This window comes from Coenobita brevimanus, chromosome 82 (assembly GCF_032717465.1).
Source record: "Coenobita brevimanus isolate Jiangsu-jjx chromosome 82, ASM3271746v2, whole genome shotgun sequence".
Taxonomy (NCBI): Eukaryota; Metazoa; Arthropoda; class Malacostraca; order Decapoda; family Coenobitidae; genus Coenobita; species Coenobita brevimanus.
Genome location: NC_137035.1, coordinates 199,003 through 221,196, shown reverse-complemented (window position 1 = coordinate 221,196; position 22,194 = coordinate 199,003). Strand labels below are relative to the sequence as shown.

The 22,194-nt window shown below is 40.5% G+C and overlaps 1 protein-coding gene across 1 annotated transcript in view; it reads left to right on the top strand.

Moving 5' to 3' along the window:
* The first annotated feature begins 1,089 nt into the window (after positions 1-1,089).
* The window catches only part of LOC145409643 (V-type proton ATPase 116 kDa subunit a 1-like), a 103,707-nt gene continuing 82,602 nt past the window's right edge, over positions 1,090-22,194 (top strand). Inside the window, exons 1-3 of the mRNA XM_080279994.1 lie at positions 1,090-1,206; positions 2,134-2,310; positions 5,379-5,507. Coding sequence (XP_080136120.1) covers positions 1,090-1,206; positions 2,134-2,310; positions 5,379-5,507 — 423 coding nt within the window. The remainder of the gene's footprint in view (positions 1,207-2,133; positions 2,311-5,378; positions 5,508-22,194) is intronic.

The window sequence follows — 22,194 nt, the reverse complement described above, 5'->3', positions numbered from 1 at the left end:
AGCGACTTGGAGGCATTTTTTGTCTGCAGCCACCCTTTGTGGGATTAGGGCATCGGGCTGTAGATAGATAGATATATTTGTATATATATTTCTACACAGGTAATATAACAAATCCCTGTCTTTACTTGAGCTGATGAGAAAGAAAAAACTAACAAATCAAAACTCACTAAATTTGAAAGCAGGGTAGGGCCTGGTTGCTTTTAAGAATGGTAGGCATATGCCGGCAAGAGGTGCAGCATCTTCACCACTTCAAGTTTGGACGATGCTTCAAACACTCAAACAGACATTCCACTCGTAATTCAGACTCACTCACCAAACAGACCCACAAATCTGCATACATGTGCTCATCAGCTCGAAACTCTGATCCTGGTTCAACTGAGTGTGTACTGACTTAATCCTGACACAGACTGGTCCCATAGATGCCGAATAATTGGACTTTTACTGTACATGTGCAGTGGGAAAGGCAGAACCAGATGCACGGGAGGAACCATGTGTTATATATGAGTGCTATGTTTCTATTACAGGTATTTTTTTCACCAGTGGTGTCATAGAAGAATAGGTGTTTGTAGAGATTAGAGCTGACTGTAGAATGCCCCAAAGTAACAGAATCAGTTATTTACCAAAAATTTTTGCCAGAGATCATTGTTATTCGTGAAGAAATAAATTTCCAAAAAAGATAAAAGGGGACCTACAAAGCAAATGAAAATATTGCGAAGTGAACGTATTCATTGCTTGAAACATGGGCTTCAGATTATTCATTGTTCCCCAAGATTAGTTCCCCCCAAACCTCAACCCACAACAGTTTGTTAAAAGTTTTTTATTAACAGAGGACACCTGTAATCAGGTGTATGGGATTTTTTTATTCTTTGTTCTTCTTTCCTCTGTTCATTATCAATAGAGAGAGAGAGAGAGAGAGAGAGAAACCTTGAATTATCACTGATTTATATACTCACTGTGAAATGGAAAAGTATTCAAAGCCAGTCCACAGGAAGACAATCTTTGTTTAGACATATGCATTGTATGTCCCAACCATAGCCCCTCACATATGCATCTTCCAACAGGTACAATATACAGTAAGGAGGAGCCAGGATGGGGTCAATCTTCAGGAGTGAAGAAATGGCCCTCTGCCAGCTCTTTCTCTCCAGTGAGGCAGCATACAACTGCATCTCAGAGCTGGGAGAGATTGGGCTGGTACAGTTCAGGGATGTGAGTAGTCTGTTAATATTGTATTTTACAAAATATTTTTTGCAATAGCTATATATACTTCAGGTAAAGTATGGTGCAGTACTTGGTAAACAGAGTTTGTTCTTTTTCATTCTAATTTTGGTTAGAGTTTGTATATTACAGTATACTCTGTCTGTTTTCCTTGCTTGGTTGGTGGAAAATATAATGGTATAACAACAGATACAGTAGAATGGGGATGGAAAGGAGAGCCATAGCATGAGATGGAGAAAGGCAGAGCTTTAGTACAATTGATGAGCCATATTTTATTCTCTAAAAGTTTTTATGTCAGCTCCAAGTGTCTTGGAACAACTACTTTCACCTACTTATTTCAGCTTTGGCCTAATAGTAAGTAGTTTTTTTATTTTTTTAATTGTTTTTGAAAAATTGCCAAGTAGAAGTGAAGATTGCCTCAGCTGTTAGTATTGTATATCATTTTATTCTTGACTCTTCTTAATATTAACTTTAGCTCTAAACGTTTTAATTTCAGCTGTAGTTCTAGAATTTTTCGGTGTAGTACCAGTACTTTGCTAACCTACAATTGACTATTCAAAAAATTCAGCATGAATCCTGCCACTGACTATTTGCCGATTCTAAATCAGTAAATTGTTGATCATGGCTAGATGGGAGAATAATCTTATGGCCCCCTCCCCTCATTTATGCAGTATCAACAAAAACTCTTCACTGTTCTGTTATTCCATCTAAGTACATTCAGTCTTTTCAGAATGTTTAAAGAGGAATCCATCCTCTTCCAATGTGCCTGACATTCACTGATGGCAGGTTTTGAGTACAAAGAGGAAGGGCGTATCAGCTCCCAGCTCCTGAACATTTAAATTGCATTTGTATTCATTCCATAATTCTCTTGGATATACAGGATACTTCATGTAACTCAAACTGGTATTCTCCATGCAGTTGAATCCAGATGTCAATGCTTTTCAACGCAAGTTTGTTCATGAAGTACGACGTTGTGATGAGATGGAACGCAAGCTGCGGTACTTAGAGAAAGAGGTTGAGAAAGATAACCTGCCCATCCTTGACACTGGGGAGAACCCTGAAGCACCGCAGCCACGTGAGATGATTGACCTTGAGGTATGGCAAGTCTCAGGATTAGTTTAGTAAAGTAGAGAGGGAGGTTAGTGTTGCTAAGAGTGAAGTAAATTAAGGAAGCACTATTTTTTCTTTTTCTTTTCTTTCTTTTCCTTTTTTTTTTTTTTTTTTTAAATAGAAGATGAACAGAGGAAGGAAATACAAATAAAATAGAATTCTATATAGCAGATTACATGTGTCCTTTGGTCATAAAAAAATTTGTAACAGTTGGATTTGAACTGCTGTAGGTTGAAGTTTGGGGGAAACTAATCTGGGGAAGTGAGTTCCAAAGAGAAGCAGTTCTGGGAATAAATAAATTCTGAAGTTCTGCAATATGGCAGTGTGACAGTCAAGTCACGAGCACTACCAATGCCAATGTAGCAAAGGGAAAGGCATGGAGAGGTGGCACAATGGATACAATTTCGTTTGAAATTGCCATAAAAATATCTGTAAAATAATGCAACGGAGGCAATATTCCATCTTACATGTAGGGGGGTAGTTCATTTGTAGTTGCCAGGTTATTAAATATTCTTATAGCTTTCTGAATTTTGTCCAGTTGTTTTAGTGCAACCTCTCCACATCCAACCCACATGGTTGAGCAATATTTGAGCTGAGAGCACATATGACTCTTGTAAGTATCTAACTGCTCATCAGTGAAGAAGTAACAGATTCTATACAATAATCCAAGTTTCTTTGAAACAGTTTGCAGCATTTGTAGCAAGTGATCAAACATGAGAAGTCCAATTCAGGGTATTATTAAATGAAACCCGGAAAATTTCAGTACTTTTAGAGATAGGAATGTTGGTTGCATTGAAGATAATACTTCTTGACAAGAATTCCAGTTTAAAGAAAAAAATGGGTGTCCCGGGGCAATAATGTGGCATTGATTTCACTTAGATTTTCATTTTGCTTTTAGACGTACAGTTTTTCTGAACTCACTACCCTCTCAACTAATATACTATAGAAGTAGGTGTGTGTGTGTGTGTGTGTGTGTGTGTGTGTGTGTGTGTGTTTGTGTGTGTGTATTTTGGGCAGCCGAAACTACATACTGTATTCAAATTGCACCAAAATTGTCACAAAAATTGCAAAAAATTCACTGATATGGAAAAACTTGGTCCCATCACAATTGAAAAACTTTTACTATATTTAATGAGCGATCACATTTTGACCAAAAAATGCTGCTCCTGAAGCCCGGCATAGGATCTCCGTAGAATTTTTTGCCCACAGGTACAGCTATAGTACCATATTTTGTGGGGTGGAAGACGAACTTTTTTTTGTCTCAAAATCACCTTCAAATATCCCATTGCGTCCTGGAGGCGAGCCTAAGACCTTGGCTCCATTTAGAAGAATCACTTATACAGAGGATCATCTCACTGTTTGGCAATCATGTATTTTTTTTAGTATAAACACCTTTGATTTATTGTAAAAAGTTACATTCACTTGTGTATATACTCAGATTTTATGATTAGAAACTCCCAGGCTCAAGAAAAAATTTGGGGTTTGTTTACAACTGGCCATGTGACGGTCTGGGGGTTTAGCGGTATAGCAGTTTAGCAATTTAGCATCGAGCATACACCCCACTTTAGCAGGCTAACATGATCACTGGTGAACTCCCTGCTAACCTTCTGAAATGCAGTCATGATCACTTTCCTTGCCATCCACTCAGTAACTAGTAAGGGAATCATACTGGAGATGATGGCTAGCATGACATTTGAGTCATTGTAACAGACGTCTGTCTCATATGGAAATTCAATAACCCTTGTTTGGCTGGCTTCTCTTACTGATATTTTGTTTCATTCGGCACAAGAATATAATACAGTACCCTCGCGTCCAGCATGGTAATATTGTCATGCATGGGTCATGTGTTGGACCAAAAATATGTTGGACTAACAATAGAGCTTATGGGGAAAAATGAATTATGTCAGCAACCCTCGGAAAAGTCACCCTACATACCTGCCATATACCTATACATGTATTGGTACTGTTGTAATTTTAATAAATGGTACTGTGCTATGAATGATAACTAACCTTTTAGGATAGTGTTGGTGGGCTTGCTGGGAATGGAAGGTGGTATCCAAGGCTGTAGGTAGTCCTACTGGGTCCCCGGAGGATGGCTGCTGGCGTCACTAGCTGGTAATGGCTGTTGCTCCTCCTCAACCTCCCTCATAAATCCTTCGAAATCAAACCTCCCTCATAAATCCTTCGAAATCATACTCAGAATCACTATCTTCGTCCATTAATCCTCGGCAAAGTGCATGCTTCTCACACTGTTGCCAGAGCCCCATCTCGTGCCTGTGGAAAGTGATCGCTGTCGCTGACTCGGTAGAGAATAAGGAGAAGCAACTTTGTTTATAAACTGGTACGCACGCCGATGAGAAGGGTTTCAACACGATTGATATTTATTCTAAAATATTAATATGTATTCAGTGTCAGGCTAAATGTTCAATGCTGTGGTACAATACATTCTCTATCGAGTCGCCTGGGTTTTGGTCACACTGTTTTGCCCGTATCCTCGGCAGGAATCCATCCAGATGAATTCCAAATGCCCGTGGTATCGTCGGCAATTTTACCACGTTACCGTTCCGATTTACCATCGTATCCTCGGCAAACCTGGTATGAAGTGCCGTGTGATAGCCTTCGGCTGGCAGGATCTTGTCTTAAGATTTTTATTATGATCACGTTGGCTTCATTCATGTCGTAGGCCTTGGCAATGTCAACTTTCCTCTCCCCTTTCTTCTTCCTCTCGATGCATTCTAGCTTGGTGGCCTGAGGGAGTGCCGACGCTTCTTGGGGCTGGTCACTCTCATCTTAAATATTAGGACCAACTTGCCTAGCCCCAGGCTGCTACACTTCTCATGGGGCAACATAAGATTGGATGATGGATGGATGAATGGATGCTTACTCAGTGTTGTGAACTTGCAGAATCCATTTCCGATGGAGTGTATTTTTTAAAATGATTAACAGTAAGGGATGAGTTGTTTCATTGTGCTTAAGTTAAGTAAGTTGTAAAATGAGAATTAATTGTTGCATTTCATTTAAAACTTCTTTGTCTATACATCTCCCTTCAACAGGCAACATTTGAGAAGCTAGAGAATGAGCTTCGTGAGGTAAATGCTAATGCAGAAACTTTGCGCCGTAATGCCTTGGAGCTGACTGAGCTGAAGCATGTCCTTCAGACCACACAGCTCTTCTTTGAAGAGGTTAGTGTCATGTCATCCCCTCTTGTCTCTCCTGATGTCTCCCTTCCTTCTTATACCCAGATCATTCTAGCCCTCAGCATGAAGAATAGTCTCTTGGACTGCCCCTGATTTCACAGCTTTTTTATATTAAAGTTTTCATTTCTTTCAGGAGCATATTGCTACTTTTGTGTATTTGATAGTTGATTTAATATTGCAAATAATAGTTTCCTGCAAGATGTAAGCACCATGTTCTGAATATTAAACTGGGCTTGATAATTAATATAATATTTGTAGTCACCACTCTTAACTGATTTTCAGGAAGTTAAGGGGCATTAAAATTAGAGAAGAAACTTAAATTTCTTTGGGAGAATTAGAGTTGGGATGTATGCTTACTATTTTAAGAAATTTTTTAATGCACCATATACTACTGTAATTGCACATTGCGGTTAGTTTGTATAGTAGTATTTAACCTACGTGATATATAAATGCTTGCCTTTTATAGTCTTTCAACTCATTGATTATTAAATGAAGTATAGAGTATTGTCCTGTTTTATATGTAATCATTAACCCATTCATGCTTTGTCTTAACGTTTGTATTTTGCTTTTATACCTTTGTAGTTTTGTCCTTTTTGTTTTTGTTTTGTCATATATGCTTTGTGCTGATCAGTACAGTAGTTAGATAATGTAGATGCTGATTGCTTTGTGTTTAGATATGCATAGATATGTTGTGGCATTTTATTATTTTGTGTGCTTGTGTTGTATGTGGATAAGTGACATCAGATGAAAGAATGGGTAATACACACTTTAGATGATATGGATGTGACTGCAGTGCTTGAGAATGATGTAGGAGAAAAATGAATTGCAAGGTTTTGTGTGTTTTCCATGAAGAATATCTTCAAGTTCCTTTCTTTACTTTATTTTCAGAATCTTATTTTTAAAGTAATATACAGATTCTCCACTTCTGCAGTTAGAATGGTTTTCCATGTTTTGTAGTATGTGCTAATGCTGCATCTGTTGATGGTAAAGTCAATTGAACAAGTTGTACTTGAGATATCTACAACAGTAGGCAGATTAAGAATTTGATATTAAGTCAACAAAGACTGTAACAACAAGTAGGTGAAGACTGGTCTGTAGATGAGTTTTGAATCATGATGTTGATGCATGGTGACAAGCTTGCTCAAAAACTAATGGAGTAGAGAGGCATACTAGACATCTGTTTTAGTTTAGAATATTCAGTAGGCTGAACCATTTGGCATTGTCATGTGCTCAACACAGGCACTTGAATATAAAGCTTCAGTTGTATAAACCAATCAGCCATCAGTACTGTAGCGTGTCTCCTATATGGCAACATGGGGAAGTGATGAAGCTTATAAAAATGGACATAAGGTTTTGGGAGATGGTGGATATTGGAAGGGATCAGTTGCTCCTTGGACACACCATCATTTGTGTCAGCGAATCATGTTAATGTAATGTTTGTATTCGATCAAGCTGACAGAAAGGCTAACAGCACTACATTGGTGATACTTTTATTTTTTTTTTCTTGATACCACCAGTTTATTTTTTTCAACCTTGGTGAGACTTTTCAAACTAGGAAGGTTAAATAAGTTACAGCCTTCATTAATCCATTCCATACATTAGATCTTTCCTAACTTGAGTAAAATTTTCATGAGGTTGCATGAATAAATGATGGCATAGTGAAGAGGTTATTGAGGAAAATGTTGTTCATGCACCATTTTATCTGTACAGATTTTAGTTTTCATGTTCACTTTGGATTATCATGGACAACTAAGGTGCTGGAAAGAGAGTGTCAGTAATCAGTAGTCGATCCCAGATTGTCTAGAGGGGCACCAACTTGTCTCCCCACCACTACCATCACCTTTTCACCCCTTCACATATCATCTGTCTGTCACCAGCCACCAGACAACCTAATACTGTACATAAAGCTCTATTTGCAGCATGTTATTATTAGTAATACTGTAAATACACAAGAAATTGGAATACAGTACTCAGAAATGTTTAGACTCAGTTTTTTAATGCGTAGGCTAACGTATTTTTTGGTTTGACTTATAGTTGGAGGTGCCCACCATGCACTTATTCGATATAGTGATAATCTACACTGAATGATGACTAAGTGATAACTTGACCATGGAAAACAGTTACTAAACTGGATGGTAAATGCAGTATAGAGCCAACAAATCCATACCAGGTGGTCTGGTGGTTAAAACATTTCACTTAGATGTTGTCCATATGATTGTAAATGTAGGTTTAAATCCATTTGATGGATGGGGTTTATGGCTCGCATAATCCTGCTCAGGGAATAGTGACTAGCCTCTCTCATCATTAATGTGTGAACAGTACAGCATATCAGTGGTCCCCTTCACCTCTTATCAGGGAATAAGGAATTGGATTGTGGATGGATGGATGGATAAATGAACAAAAGATGCTGACAACAAATACGGCATTACCACATTCACAAAATGTGGACAGTACCTGTAACTGCAGAAGAGGTAGTTATACATGTATCTGGGAATTTTTCTATAGCATGGTTCAGATTTATAACTACAAGCAGTTTTGTACAGATTGCCTAACTGAAATTTTAATTAAGGAAGTATTTTGCTATGATGGCCTGCATTCTGTCTGTGTCTCTTCTGCCATCTATGAAGGGCGTTTAGAATTCATTGAGGAGGGTAGTTTATGGTACAGTACCTTTCTATATTTATTTGAACCATACTCTATATTACATCTCTCCACTCCAAGTAAATGGGGGAATTTGGGTAGGATGATGAAGATAAAGTCCTTTTTTTTTTTTTCTATAGAATATTCAGCTTTTATTTTTTGTTCTATCTGTGGTCTTACATGCCTTGCTTTGCTTTACTTTTGTTTCTTAATCCTAGACTGATTCAGAGTATGTTACATACAATAGGCTGTAACTGATGAAATACTGGTATTGACATATACTCATTTTATGCATAATGCCTTCATTGGTACAGTATATTGTTCTAGTAATCATGTTAATACCTGTAAAGGCTGTGTAGTACAATACATATGATGTATTTACTGGGAAGGAAAAGCAAGAGGCTTGAAAGAAAATACTGTATAAGAAAAAAGTAAAGGTTTGGTACCAGAGAGACAGTGGAAATAACAGGGAACAGTATTACAGAATGATAAAGGAGTCTTTGGGATTGATTATTCTTAATGTAGAGACTATATATTGAGACATGGTTAGGATGAAGAATAGTTTAGACCTATTATTACCAGACATAAAAAGCTGAAATTACCTGTTATGGTAGGAAATGGGAGAAAAGGCTGACAGCACAAGAAGCAGCATGTAAATAAGAAGTCAGTAGTCAGAACTGCAGTAAATAAACTCTTATTTGGAAAGACAGCAGGAGAGTATGGTATAACTATGGAAATGCTTGACCCCTTAAGCCTGGCTTTGTCTTTAAAATTTTATTCTAGCCAACTCCTGGCAGTTATATTTGGTTTAAGACATCCTAGGGTTGGAGGGATTAAAGTAGGGATGTGGTAGATGGTAAGCAACATTCATAGAATATATCAGGTGGTATGAGAGAGAGGATAATGTAAAGGTGGAAGCAGACATCAAAATGTGCTTAGCTCTGTGACTTAGGCCTTTTAATTTGTGGTGTGTTGTTCACCTGCTATCCTGGGACACAGGGCTACTTCATCATCCAGGTTGCCACAGTTACCCTCTGTAAGTGTTACCCAAGGTAGTGTATACATTTTACCTACCAGCCCACAAGGGGTGGATGGAAACTTGAGTCAAGTGGCATCATCTGCTTGCACGAAGACACAGCCTTATGGCTACTCAGCCACAGCAGGGGTTGTACTGGAATTATGGAAGAGAGCACTTACTGTACCATAAATATAAAGGGAAAGACATCAGAAAAAGAGTTGTAGAAGAACTGTATACAACAGAGTAACCATGGAAATAGTGCAGATGGTTACTGCTGATAATACACCTGTACGTATACAGTACTGTATATGAATAATATCGAGTGAAGTGAGTAATGAAGTATTTGTACCTTTCATAGGAAAATGGGATGTAGAACAGCAAGATAGGTTGGTATATTAGTTGACTATCATAGACACAGTTGTAGTTTCCAAGATGCATCACTTGCTTATTTCTTCCTTTAAAGACCCTGTCAAAAGCTTCCTGAGCCAACTAGTTGGAGCTGAAGGTAAGCAAGACTGTAGGAGAGCAGTAAGCATATGCACTCATCACCCATTTGTATTATTCCTCATACTGCTCTGTATTGTGGTCATTACTGATATTATTTCTCTTGTCTCTGATACTTTCATAGTGCATTAAAATATATAACACATGAATGCACTTGTTCATACTTAAGTATGCACACTTTTTTAAGTATGCTGTGTATACCTTTCATTGTTGTACTGAATCGTTTTGTTTTCGTGTCATTTTTAATCCCTAAAAGACGGGTGTCTGCATACGAGGGGTGGGGGTACTAGGGTACTAGGGCCAAAAAGATGGTTGTCTGCATATGCTGTCCTGCCCCCACCCCCCCTACCACCACACCTACACACCACCTTCCACCATCTCCACCCCCACCCTCCCACCATCTCCACCCCCACCCTCCCACCACTGCCCCCACCCTCCCACCACTGCCCCCACCCTCCCACTCCCGAACCCCCACAGCCTCCCCAACTCCCTCCACAGCCTCCCAACCCTCTCCACTACCTCCTACCACCCATAACCCCCACCTTCCCACCAACCCCAACTTTCCCACCCCAACCCCCCACCATCCATCCCCCACACCCCCCATCCTCCCACTATCCCATAACCACCTCCACTCCCCCACAATCCCCCTATCCCCCAACCACCCCCACTCCCCGACAATCCCCCAACCACCCCCACTGCCTGTCCTCCATCCCTACCCCCCACTACCTACCCCCACCACCCCTAATGCCCTACTCACTAGCCCCCCTCCCACCCACCCCATACCCTTACCCCCCAAACTGCCCCCACCTCCAAAACCATCCTACCCCTCCAACCTCCACCACCACCCCCACCCCTCCAACCTCCACCCCCACCCCCACCCCTCTACCTATCACCCCTCCCCCCTATCCACCCCCTACCCCCCTATCCACCCCCACCCTACCCCCCATACTTACCCACCACCCTATCCCCCATACTCACCCCCCACCCTACCCCCATGCCCACCCTCCACTCTACTCCCCATGCCCACCCTCCACCTCCCCAAACCACCCAGCCCTCCCCCCTACACCACTCCACAACCCCCCCCACCCTTCCCACCCCCACCCCCCACAAACCCCCTGCTGTATTGTACCTGCTGATTATGCCTGCCCTGAGCGTATGTCAAAACATTCCAGTACCCGTCTTTTAGAGGTTAAAGGATCCAACATGCTTGTATGCACCGGCCCTGGTCACCTGATGGTGGCTTTCCATGTTGCTGAATCTCTGGCAGCTTTCCTTTTCAGTCCCTTATCTCTAAGGTCACACTTAATGACCTTGTCCCAGGTCTTTTTCGGTTGACCTCTCGCAGCCCAACCACTAACATTAACACTTCTCACTTTCTACATCCATTTATCATCCCCCACTCTCTCCACATGCCCAAACCATTTCAATCTACTTCTTCTCACAGAACCAATACACTCAGTCCCATCCTACCTCTCAACTCCTCCATCATAAACCTATGCCCCCAGGCCTTGCACTCAAGGACGTACCGCACATCCACTTAACCATTGTTCTTTCTGTACTTTTGAGCTTGTGAATAGCCTTCTCCTTTACTGCCCAGGTCTCACTACCACACAGCATTACACTTCTGATGCGTGCTGCGTACAAAGGTCCCATAGCACGGAGGGAAAGCCCTCTCATTGTCAGGAGAGGCAACATTTCCCTGAACTTCTTCCAGCCACTCCTCATTCTTGCCACAGAGCTAGCTCCAGCCCCACCTCCAGCACATAACATGTTTCCCAAATAACAAAACTTCCACACACTCAAGAAACTCACAAACAAGATCGGTCCTTTCACGCCTGACAATCTTCACATGCTTTCCTCGACACACTGTACACATGAAATCAGCATTATCTTGCAGTCTGCCTTTTAATACCACTACATCTCTTATGCACCCACTTATCACAAACACTGCACAAGTTTAAATTACTTCTCATGCCTTTGTGGCAAATTGCACAAGGCCACTCTCCCTCCTCTTTGACAGTACTGCCACCAGCCCTAGATACCATCACATCTGTTTTATCTTTATATACTCTTAAGCCCTTGTGCCCCATACGATCTCCCCACTTCCTGAATCTTTCCTCTGCCTCCCTTTCATTCTCTGCAGTCAACACCAGATCACCAGCATGCAGCATCTCCCACCTGAATTCATTTCTGAAGTCATGTGAGAGGGCTTCAGGTACCATGATATGCAACAAGGGGCTCAAATTTGACCCCTGATGCACACCAACAATCACGGAAACTCATCACGCAAATCTCCATTCACCCTTACCCGGGTGTGAGCACCCTCATACTTAGCCATAACCACCCTAACCAACCACTTCTTGATCCCAAGCTTTCTCATTGCCCACTTCACCACCTCCCTAGGGACTTTGTCAGAGGCCTTCTCCAAATCAACAAAAACAAATTGCAGATTCGTTTTCTTTCCTATATATTTTTCCAGAATCTGTTGAACAATGAATATGGCATCTGTGGTCACTTTGCCTGGCATAGACCCAAATTGCATCTTATCAATATTCACTCATTCTGTAATCATACCTTCCAGAACTCTCTCCATTACCTTCATTATCTGGTCCAAAAGCCTTTTGCCTCTAATTTCCTCTTCCAGGGCATCACCCTTCCCCTTGTTCACATTTACAGTTACACTTTTCAGCCATTCATCTGGGTCAGTACACTCATATATAATCATATTTATCAGGTCATTAACTAACCTCATTCCTATATCACCTGAGGCTTTCAGCATTTCAACAGTCAACCTAGACTCACCTCCTGCCTTTCCCACCTTCATCTTGCCTATTGCCCTGCTCACATTAGCAGCATGAATCAAAGGCCAAGGGCAAACACTGGATCTGGTGGCTCCAAACCTTCCCTGTTCCAGTCAAACTTTTCATTTATCATCCATTTGTAATGCAGTCTCCAGGCATCTTAAATATCCCCACTGTTCACCACTATCTTTCCTTCATCATTCTTCACACACTGCTCACTTGTGATATCCCTGTTTTCCCTCTTCATGTGATTTGCCACCTTAAATATCATATACATTCTTTCCACACTATTTACGTTATCTAGTACAAGTCTCTGTGACCCAGGTTTTGTCCTGTAAACCTCTCTTCTAGCCCAGTGTATAGCACCCAAGTATTCCCCTTTGTTAACACCCCTTTTCCATTCCCAGAAAAACCTTATTTTCTCCTAAACTGCAACTTCAACACCCTCATCCTGCCACCTGGTTACTTTATGTCTTGGGAGTGCTCCTTGTCCATACTGAATTTGTAACTCTCAGGAGATTGTTCTTGAGAGCTCTGTACTGTTCATTAACACTTCTGTCAGTGTCTCCCTGTTCAACCACCACTCTACTCATTTTGCATTAGAAGGCATCCCTTACTGCTTGGTTTTTCAACGTCCACATTTTCCTTCTTGGTGCATAGGTCCTCTTTTTCATCACCAGCTCCTTAAGCATCACGTCACATGTCAGTAACTTTTGTTGCACACACTCCTTGCTCCCAGTTACAGTACTTTAACATCCCTCACCAACCTCCTGTCAGCCCTCTTGACCAGGAAATAGTCTATCTGGCTTCTATTTCCCCCAGACTTGTATGTTATCACCCTACTCTCTCATTTCCTAGAATGTGTGTTGCACACAATCATTTTCATTGCCTCCCCAAACTCAAGTATCCTTTCTCCTTCCTCATTCCTTGTACCATATGCACATCTCCCATGTACCACTTCATATCCTTGAGCTGCGTCACCTACATGATAAGTCCCCACCCAAAACTGCAGTTTCATCATCCCCCATACCACTTACCACATGTATGAAGTCATCCCAGAATCTGTCTTCTTCTAAATCATCCAGTCTAGCCTGTGGAGCATAAGTCTATATAATAAAAAATGTGACCCCACCAAAAATTTTCACCACTATTATCCTTTCACTCTCTATACATTCATAACATATTTCACCAATTTCTCCTTAACCCTAGATCACCACCCTGGAAAATAGTACCGTACCACTACCCATGGTAATGATCTTATACACACTTAGGAAATTAAATAAAATTATATGCGTTGAATAGATCTTAAGTTTATTATTTTTAACAAAAACTACAATCGTTTCTTTAAAGAATAATGAGAAAGTTGAACAAAAATTTGAAAATTTGAACAATAGAAAAAAATATTTAAAAATATGTAAAAAGCAAAAAAAAAAAAAAAAAAGTATTCCTCTCTCTCTCTTGTGTCGTCTAACCTAAACCCCTTTTTATGGGATGCCAGTGTTGATCACTTATAGTCTCTTTCACACCTGAAAAATGTAGTTTATTCCTGGGGGGAAAAAAAAAAAATGTGTAACAGTAACACGATAACTTCCTAACAGGAACACCACCCTTGGTCAATATGTTGACCAATAGCACTAGAAATAAACGTTAATGAATGGAGCCAGACGAACGCAACTCACACGAGTAGGAGGCATCTAGCACTTAACACTGCTGGGAGAAGGAGGCTGTACGCCTGTGCATTCGCCAGCACAGTCGCACTGCGTACTGCAAATCAAGATCATTACCAAGGGTGGTGGGGTAGAGTTAACGAACACACCCACACCACCATATCCATCTGCCCTACCCTATCAAAATATCTTGTATCAACAGTCCCTCCCAGCAATCATTTTGGCTGATCCTCCTCTGTGTCTAACTTCCTGCACACATCCAACGTCTAACCACCTCCTACTCAGTGCCTCAACCACTTACATTCCATGATGCCACTCTGATCCCCCTTGAGTGATTTAGTTTCCTAAGGCTTGCGTGATTTTTCTACTTTTTTGCCATAATCGGTATGAAATAATGGGGAGAGACAGACCCCACCCACCCGCACAGTCCCAAGTCTAGGCATGGGACGTGGGACCAATAGCCCACCAGCCGTGACCAATGGTTGTGTCAGTGACCTTGGTGCATCGTGCCAGGAGAGCTACAGGGACACCCTCTAAGCGTGCCTTGGCACTGTAGCTGCCCTGCCATTATTCACCCACTGATAGGGCAGCTTCTTAGGGGGCTACTCCTAGGTTTGGGCCCCACTAAAACATGAAAAAATACTACCTCTTTGACAGCTGTAAATATGTACATCTGTTGGTGCATTTAACACCACAAAAAACAACTAAAAAACAACAGTTTTATCATGTAAGTGAAAAAATTTGTAACGAACATTATTTCATTAAAAGTTGGTATTTTGATGTCAATCAGTTTTGCATAAATAGCATTACAGTACTTACGCAGATTTACCGAGGCCATCTGTGAAACCGCATGCCCTGATTTATGATACTGTAAATTATGTTGCTGACCGTAAATGTTTATACATCACTCTTCTCAAAGGTAGTCAGATAACCTGCATGTACTGAATGGTTACTGAAAGCTAGAGATACATTCATGTTGACACTCATATGGACACTCATTCACAGAGATATGTGCATTCATGTTGTAGGCTGTATGACACTTCTGAGACTGTATAGTATTTGCATTTGTTCTTAAGTTAATCATATTACTGTTTTAAACAGATGGTTTTACATAAATATAGTGTATATAACTAATACAAATTTTTGCATGCATTAGCTGTAATATGCCAGTTAAAAATTACTTCTGTCAAGAATAATGACTACTGGTACATGGTTTATTGTAGTAGACGTCCGTGCACTGGAACATCAGGTATGGTATACAAGTCATAGTCAGGTGTCACTATACAATATTGTGCATTGTGGTGGTTTTCATAACAGTATATTTAAAGCAGTAATATTTTTGTTGATACAGCACTCTCTGATTTGATATGAAATGTGCCACAGTACACCTGTACTGCTGTGCCAAAATTTCCGCTCAGCCATGACAGTTTAACGCAGTTAAATCCTGAGAACCTCTTTCATCTGGGGCAAACCTCTTCCAGTTAAACAACAAATGGATTCTTTAGTATGATACAGTATATAAATATGGTATATACTGTACAGCATACCCTGCTATCAAAGAGAATTGTTTCTTTAATTGAGTTATTACCATTTATTAGATGTAGGTGTTTGGTGTTATGAAATCCTCGGTTTGGAACAGTAAATAGTGCAGAGTTGCTTGAGTGTGTGCTAGTGCCCATATTTATGAGGAGTGGTATACTGTAAATATGCTCACCATCCATTCACTCTATGTAATGCTACTCTCGGGTGCCTGCCCTTTTCTCTCTTCCTTCCTTCCATCCTTCCTCTTCTGTCTTTCTTTCCTTCATTCTTTCTTCTTCTTTCTATCTTTGGGTGATTCTACACTGACTGACAAGCCAAATGGATTCCTGTACAACAGGAAACCATTGACTGTGCTGACTGTTAACCATATAACCAAATTATGGCACCTGGTGGTTTAATGTGCAAGTAAGGCGCTCCAGTCAGATTGAGCCAATGCAAGTTTATATCCAGGGGGTGGTTGGGGTTTACTGCTCATGTAATGCCATTCAGGGATGAATGAGGCTGGTCATTCTCAGCTTAAATGACAAGACCACTTGCCTAACCCTGGGCTTGTACGCACCTCATGGAGCAACACTGGATTAGATGATGAATGAATGAAAGTATGGCATGTTATACTGTTAGTATGAAAGTATGACAGTATTGTATTAGTATGAACAATCTCAGATGAGAGCATTGGATTGGGACTGTTGAGGTTATTTGTGGAGTTGAGAGGAGCATGTGGAGTTACATGGAGAGACACTTACATTCCAGTGAAAAAGAAAAGGAACATTGGTATGGATGTGGATGTGATGGAAGTGTTAAGAGAAATACTTCTGAGATGGTATCATCATGTGAAGAGGATTGAGAATGAGAGACTGACAAGAAGAGTGTATGTGAGCTGGAGGGGAAGATGAGTAGGGGAAGACCAAAGATGAGATGGAGGGATGGAGTCAAGAAATATGTGAGGGAGAGGTATGTGAGTTGGAAGGTGGGCACCCAAGTGGCAGAGGACAGGACAATGTGGAGGTGATTTTTTTGTGGGCACCTTTTGTGGGATTAAGGCATATTGCAATAGGTGAAGATAGATAGTAAACTTGATAGACTGAAAAGTACAGAGAACCATGAACAGTGTGGAATAAGGAATTGTAATTATTGGAGGAAAGATGGCAATGTGCTTAGGTAGAATGATCCCTTAGCATAGATATGATAAGAGTGGTAAGGAAGGTTTATATGAGTGAGTTTGGCTGTAGTAGGAGGCATAGACGAACAAGAAGATGCCTCGGTACGGTAAATGAAAATATGAGGAAGTAGTGTATGGATGATGAAAACACAAAAGAAATGGCAGTCGATAGAGCTAGAAAGGTTAGGTTTGTATGGATATGTGCATAGCAAGTGTTACAACTCATTTTTACTTGCAAGTCAACTGGATAGCTCTACCAAGTAGATGTTGTGAGAGCAACTTTATTATAAAACTGACCTGAAGGGTGCAGCACAGACTTCTTCATGCAAGAATGATAGGTGGATATATGTGGATCATCACTTGGCACTGTGATGTTAGTTTCTCATTGTTTTATGACTTACTGACCCAGTAGGATCCTACCCACCCCTTGTATAAAATGTAATTGGCAATAGGGTTTGAATTGTGATGGATCTTTATACATTGGCTGTACTCTATTGGATTTTTTTTTTTTTTTTTTATGCAAGGAAGAAGGAACCAAAGGCAATGAGCCTGCAATAACAGTTTCCTCCAAGAGAAAAACAAAATACAATAGAGAGCCAAATTCAAGATCCGATCATTTCGAGATGCCTGGACACACTGCGTTTGAAAGACTGGAGATCATAGGCCACAGGAAACACAGACAGAGGGAGACAGTTCCAGAGTTGACCTGTTGCATAAATGAAAGACTGGGAGTAACGGTTAACTCTTGCATTAGAGAGTTGGGCAGAAAAGGGATGAGAGTTTGCTGCTAGACGTGTGCTACGCGCTTATCGTAGAGGTGGAGGAATGCATGCAGACAGTTCAGAGGAGCAGTGACCATTAAAGTAGCGGTAGAAAAGAGATAAAGATGCAACAGTGCGGCGAAGAGACAGAGGTTGAAGGGAGTCAGTAAAAGGAGGAGAGTTAATGAGACGAAAAGCTTTTGGATGTATGCTTTTGCTACTCTGATATTTTTGTACAGATGAAGTAAAAATGTTGTATATTGTGTACCACCATAATACAGAAACATCACCGATTTTTCCACACTTTTGTTTCCAGTGCCTTGCTGGATTAACTTTTTTTTTCCCAACTGAGGTCACATGTCACATATAATAATTCAACAGGGACCATCTGAGGCCACATATAATAATTCGACAATACACCTCTGACCCATTATCCTTGAGGGTAATCACACTCATGTTCAAATTGTATTATAGAACAACTGAGCCTCATTCATTTTCATGCTGTCTGACAAGTCAACTGCATCTCTCCAACACTGCTAAATCCATTGCCTCATCACTCGATTATGCTCAGTACCCTTACCATCTTTCGTGGTTTTTCTAATCATTTGCTCCTTCAAATCAATGTATGCATAGAATATCAGTATTTTTTTCCCTTCTTTATGTGATAAACAGTTAAGAAACTAATATCTTTTGTCAGACAACGTCCACTTGGGAACACCATGGTCCAGTTTTTTCAATAGTTCTACCTTATCCTGTACAGTCAAACCACCTTGATTGCCAGTATCATTATTGTGGTTTTTCTTGATTGTAGTCTTGTGAAAAAATGCATTTCCTTCAATACTGTGAGTAAAATTGCATCAATTGTGGATAAGTTACAAGAAAAACTGAGGAAAATCAAAAGGAGGTGTAGAAATACTGTGGTCCTCCTTTGCAGTGAAAGTGCTAAAACAGAAAAAAATATATTACATCTTTGACAACTGTAAACATTTTCAACATCTGGTGGTGCATTTAACACCATAAAAAACAACTAAAGTGCTTTATTGTTTTTAGCACAATAATTTTTTTTTTCTGCATTAATTCCCTCAGATAGCTACACTATTCTGACTAGATGGGTGAGTCACTGTATACTTTAAAATATGGGTGGCCAGTGCGTTAGGTCACTGGGCAGCTACGTATTAGTTGATATAGGAACGTCATGCCTCGCAGCAACTGGCTTCCCCACACAAACAACTGTGCAATGTAATAACACAAATGTAATAACACTATATGCACTGTACACTCACTTATAAAGTGCTTGAGTAGATACAGTACAGTACAGTATCCATCCATCCATCCATCATCTAATCCTACATTGCCCCATGAGGAGCGTAGGAGCCCGGGGCTAGGCAATTGGTCCCGACATTTAAGATGAGAGTGACCAGCCTCACTCATCCCTGAGTGGCATTGCATGAGCAGTCAACCCCAACCACCCCTTGGATATAAATCTTCACCGGCTCAATCCGATTGGAGCGCAATAATTACCCACTAAACCACCAGGCGCCAAAATTTGGTTATATGGTTACCACCCAGTGTAGTAAATGGTTTCCTGGTGTACTGGAAACCATTTGGCTTGTCAGTCAGTGTAGAGTCACCCACAGGCAGAAAGAACAGGAAAGAATCAAGGAAAGAAAGACAGAAGAGGGACTGTAATGTTACCCATAGGCAGAAGGACAAGGAAAGAATGAAGGAAAGAAAGACAAAAGAGGATGGAAGGAAAGAAGGATGGAGGAGAGGAAAGGGCAGACACCCGAGAACAGCACTACATCGAGTGAGTGGATGTGAGTGCCCCCACCTACCACAAAGTACAGCACCAGTAATGGAAATTAGCTTTTGATTTGACTGTCATAGTAATTTAGATTAAACCGAAGTGGTGATTTAGTATTGAAGAGTAAACCTAACTAAAAGAAAGAAAAATGATATGAGAAGTGTTGTACTCACAAGAACAGAATTTTGTATTCACAAAATGCATTGATTACAATGCTGGCTCACAGAGTCAGTTCAGAGAAATACGAGAGACAACGGTCATCTGGTTCACAATTGAGAGTAGCAAAATCAGTGTAAGCATTGTTGATCCAGTCCCTCCAGACTTTTTATGGGTTAATATTCAGATAATAAAGTTGATTCATGTGGTGGTGATAAAAAAAAATCTGTCTGCAGTTGTGAACAATTTGGTTGGTCGGAGGAATGTAATTGTTAAACCAACTTCTGTATCTGATGCCCAATTGACTTCTGATTTTGCTTCATTTTTTACAAGTAAGATATTTCGCATAAGAAGTGATTTAGACAGCAGTTCTCCTAGTGAAGCATACTCAGTTGACTTCCAGCCACGGTGCACCAGGGATCATTTGCTTTCAGCATTTCATCCGCTGGATGTAAACAAAGTCAAATGTTACATCAGAGAACTTAATAAAACATTTTGCTCACTCGATCCGTGTAACATGTTACAACTGCCTGATGTGTATGTGCACGCTGCAGACTTTATCTGCAACATAATAAATAGATGCTTCTTAGAAAGTAATTTTGTGCAGTCTGAGAAACGTGCTTTGCTTAGGCCCCTAATTAAGAAACCTGGCCTTGATGTCGAGAGCATGACAAATTATCGTCCTGTCTCTAACCTGTCTTTTTTTATCCAAGAATATTGAGCGGGCCATACTCGATCAACTCTTACCACTACTGGAACACAACAGAGTTGTTCCTGTTGTTCAATCAGCATACATTAAATACCATTCAACTGAAACTGCACTAACAAGGATTCAGAGTGACTTGGTGGCAAACACTTGTAGTGGGATGTCCTCTCTCCTAGTTCTGTTGGATCTGTCTGCAGCTTTTGATACATTAGATCATAAACTATTGTTGGATGATCTGTATTTTTATGGCGTTCGTGATAGTGCCCTTTTGCTCCTTAAGTCGTATCTGTCGGACAGATCTCAGAGAGTGGTTGTTGATTACGTTAGCTCTGATTCTGCTCCTCTTCTATTTGGAGTCCCTCAAGGATCAGTTTTGGGTCCAATTCTATTTACTATCTACACAAGTAGTTTATCGTCTCTACTTGGTGCTCATGATGTGTCCTATCATTTTTATTCTGATGACACCCAGCTCTACGTTAAGATGTCAGATATCAACGATACTAAGACAAAGTTTGAATCTCTAATGTCTGATATTAAGATTTGGATGGCTAAGAGGAAACTTGAAGCTGAATGATGGTAAAACTGAGATCATCATCATCAGAGGAAACAGAAGGGGTGATTACACTGACAATGCCCTGGCTTTGAACATTGGCGTTTCACAGCTGCATCCAGTCAGTTCTGTTCGAAATCTGGGTGTTTATTTTAATTCTAAGTTAAATTACAAAGAACATATTAATCAGGTTGTAAGAGGGTGTAACTTGTGTATCAGAAATCTGTACTCTGTGAGAAAATTCCTGAATAGACGGTGCCTCTTAACATTGGTCCATGCAGTGGTCTTGTCTCGTGTTGATTATTGTAATTCACTGTAGGTTGGTCTTCCAAATAATGTACTAAGAAAAGTTCAGTCTGTGTTGAACAGGGCGGCACGGCTTATCTTTGGTCTCCCCCCGAGAACCTCAACTACCCCGTTTCTGATTGAGTTGCATTGGTTACCAGTAAAGGCTAGAATTGAGTTTAAACTGTGTCTTATTACATTCAAGGTTCTTAAGTTTGGTGAACCGAAGTATCTTGCTGAATTGTTAAAACTCCCATCGACACGCCCGGGTGTGATGTTACGCAGTGAAGATGTTTCCTTGCGTCTTGATGAGCCAGGAGCCATTCACCAGTCATCTTTCTCTGATCATTCTTTTGCATATAGAGCCCCTAGATTATATAACAGATTGCCATTGTCCATAAGACAACTCTGTACTGTTGAATCCCTTAAGAGACAGCTGAAAGCCTTTATTTTTTCAAAATGCTATGACCTGGAGAGAGGTACTATGACGGATGATTATAGGGTTTAATTATTGCCACTTTCATGTATATATGATGTAGCTTGTATTATATACAAGAAATGTCACAATTCTTGTAATTGTAAAAATAATGTATGTGTGTCGAGCGCTAGTGAATTCCCAAAAGGAAGAACTGGCGCTTTTGAGAAACAAAAGGCCAGATTATTCTTACTAGGCAAAAAAGTGATTGTAAACTTGTTGGCACTGAACCAACTTATTCCCATATACAGTACCGGTATAGTGTTATTTGGGTTTTGAGGGTTTTCGTCTTTGCAGTAGTTTGGCAGACCAGTTAACCACAGATCAAGGAGGTTTGACTGTATTGAAGTTAATTGCTCTTTACTCAAACACCAACACCGACACTTGCATCTTTTTTCAGTCATATCTAGGGTTAAAGGTGAACCAAGTAAGCTAAGAATCAGATGCAAAACAGAGATCACCACCAAGACAAGCAGTGTAAGCAGTTCAAGTGAACATGCTGTTCACTCAATACGATTTGTGGCCATTTGGTAAACTAGTCTGGCAGGTGCAGAAATTCAGGTACCCTCCTGTAATTCTGTTAGGATAAAAGAGGTGCTGGACC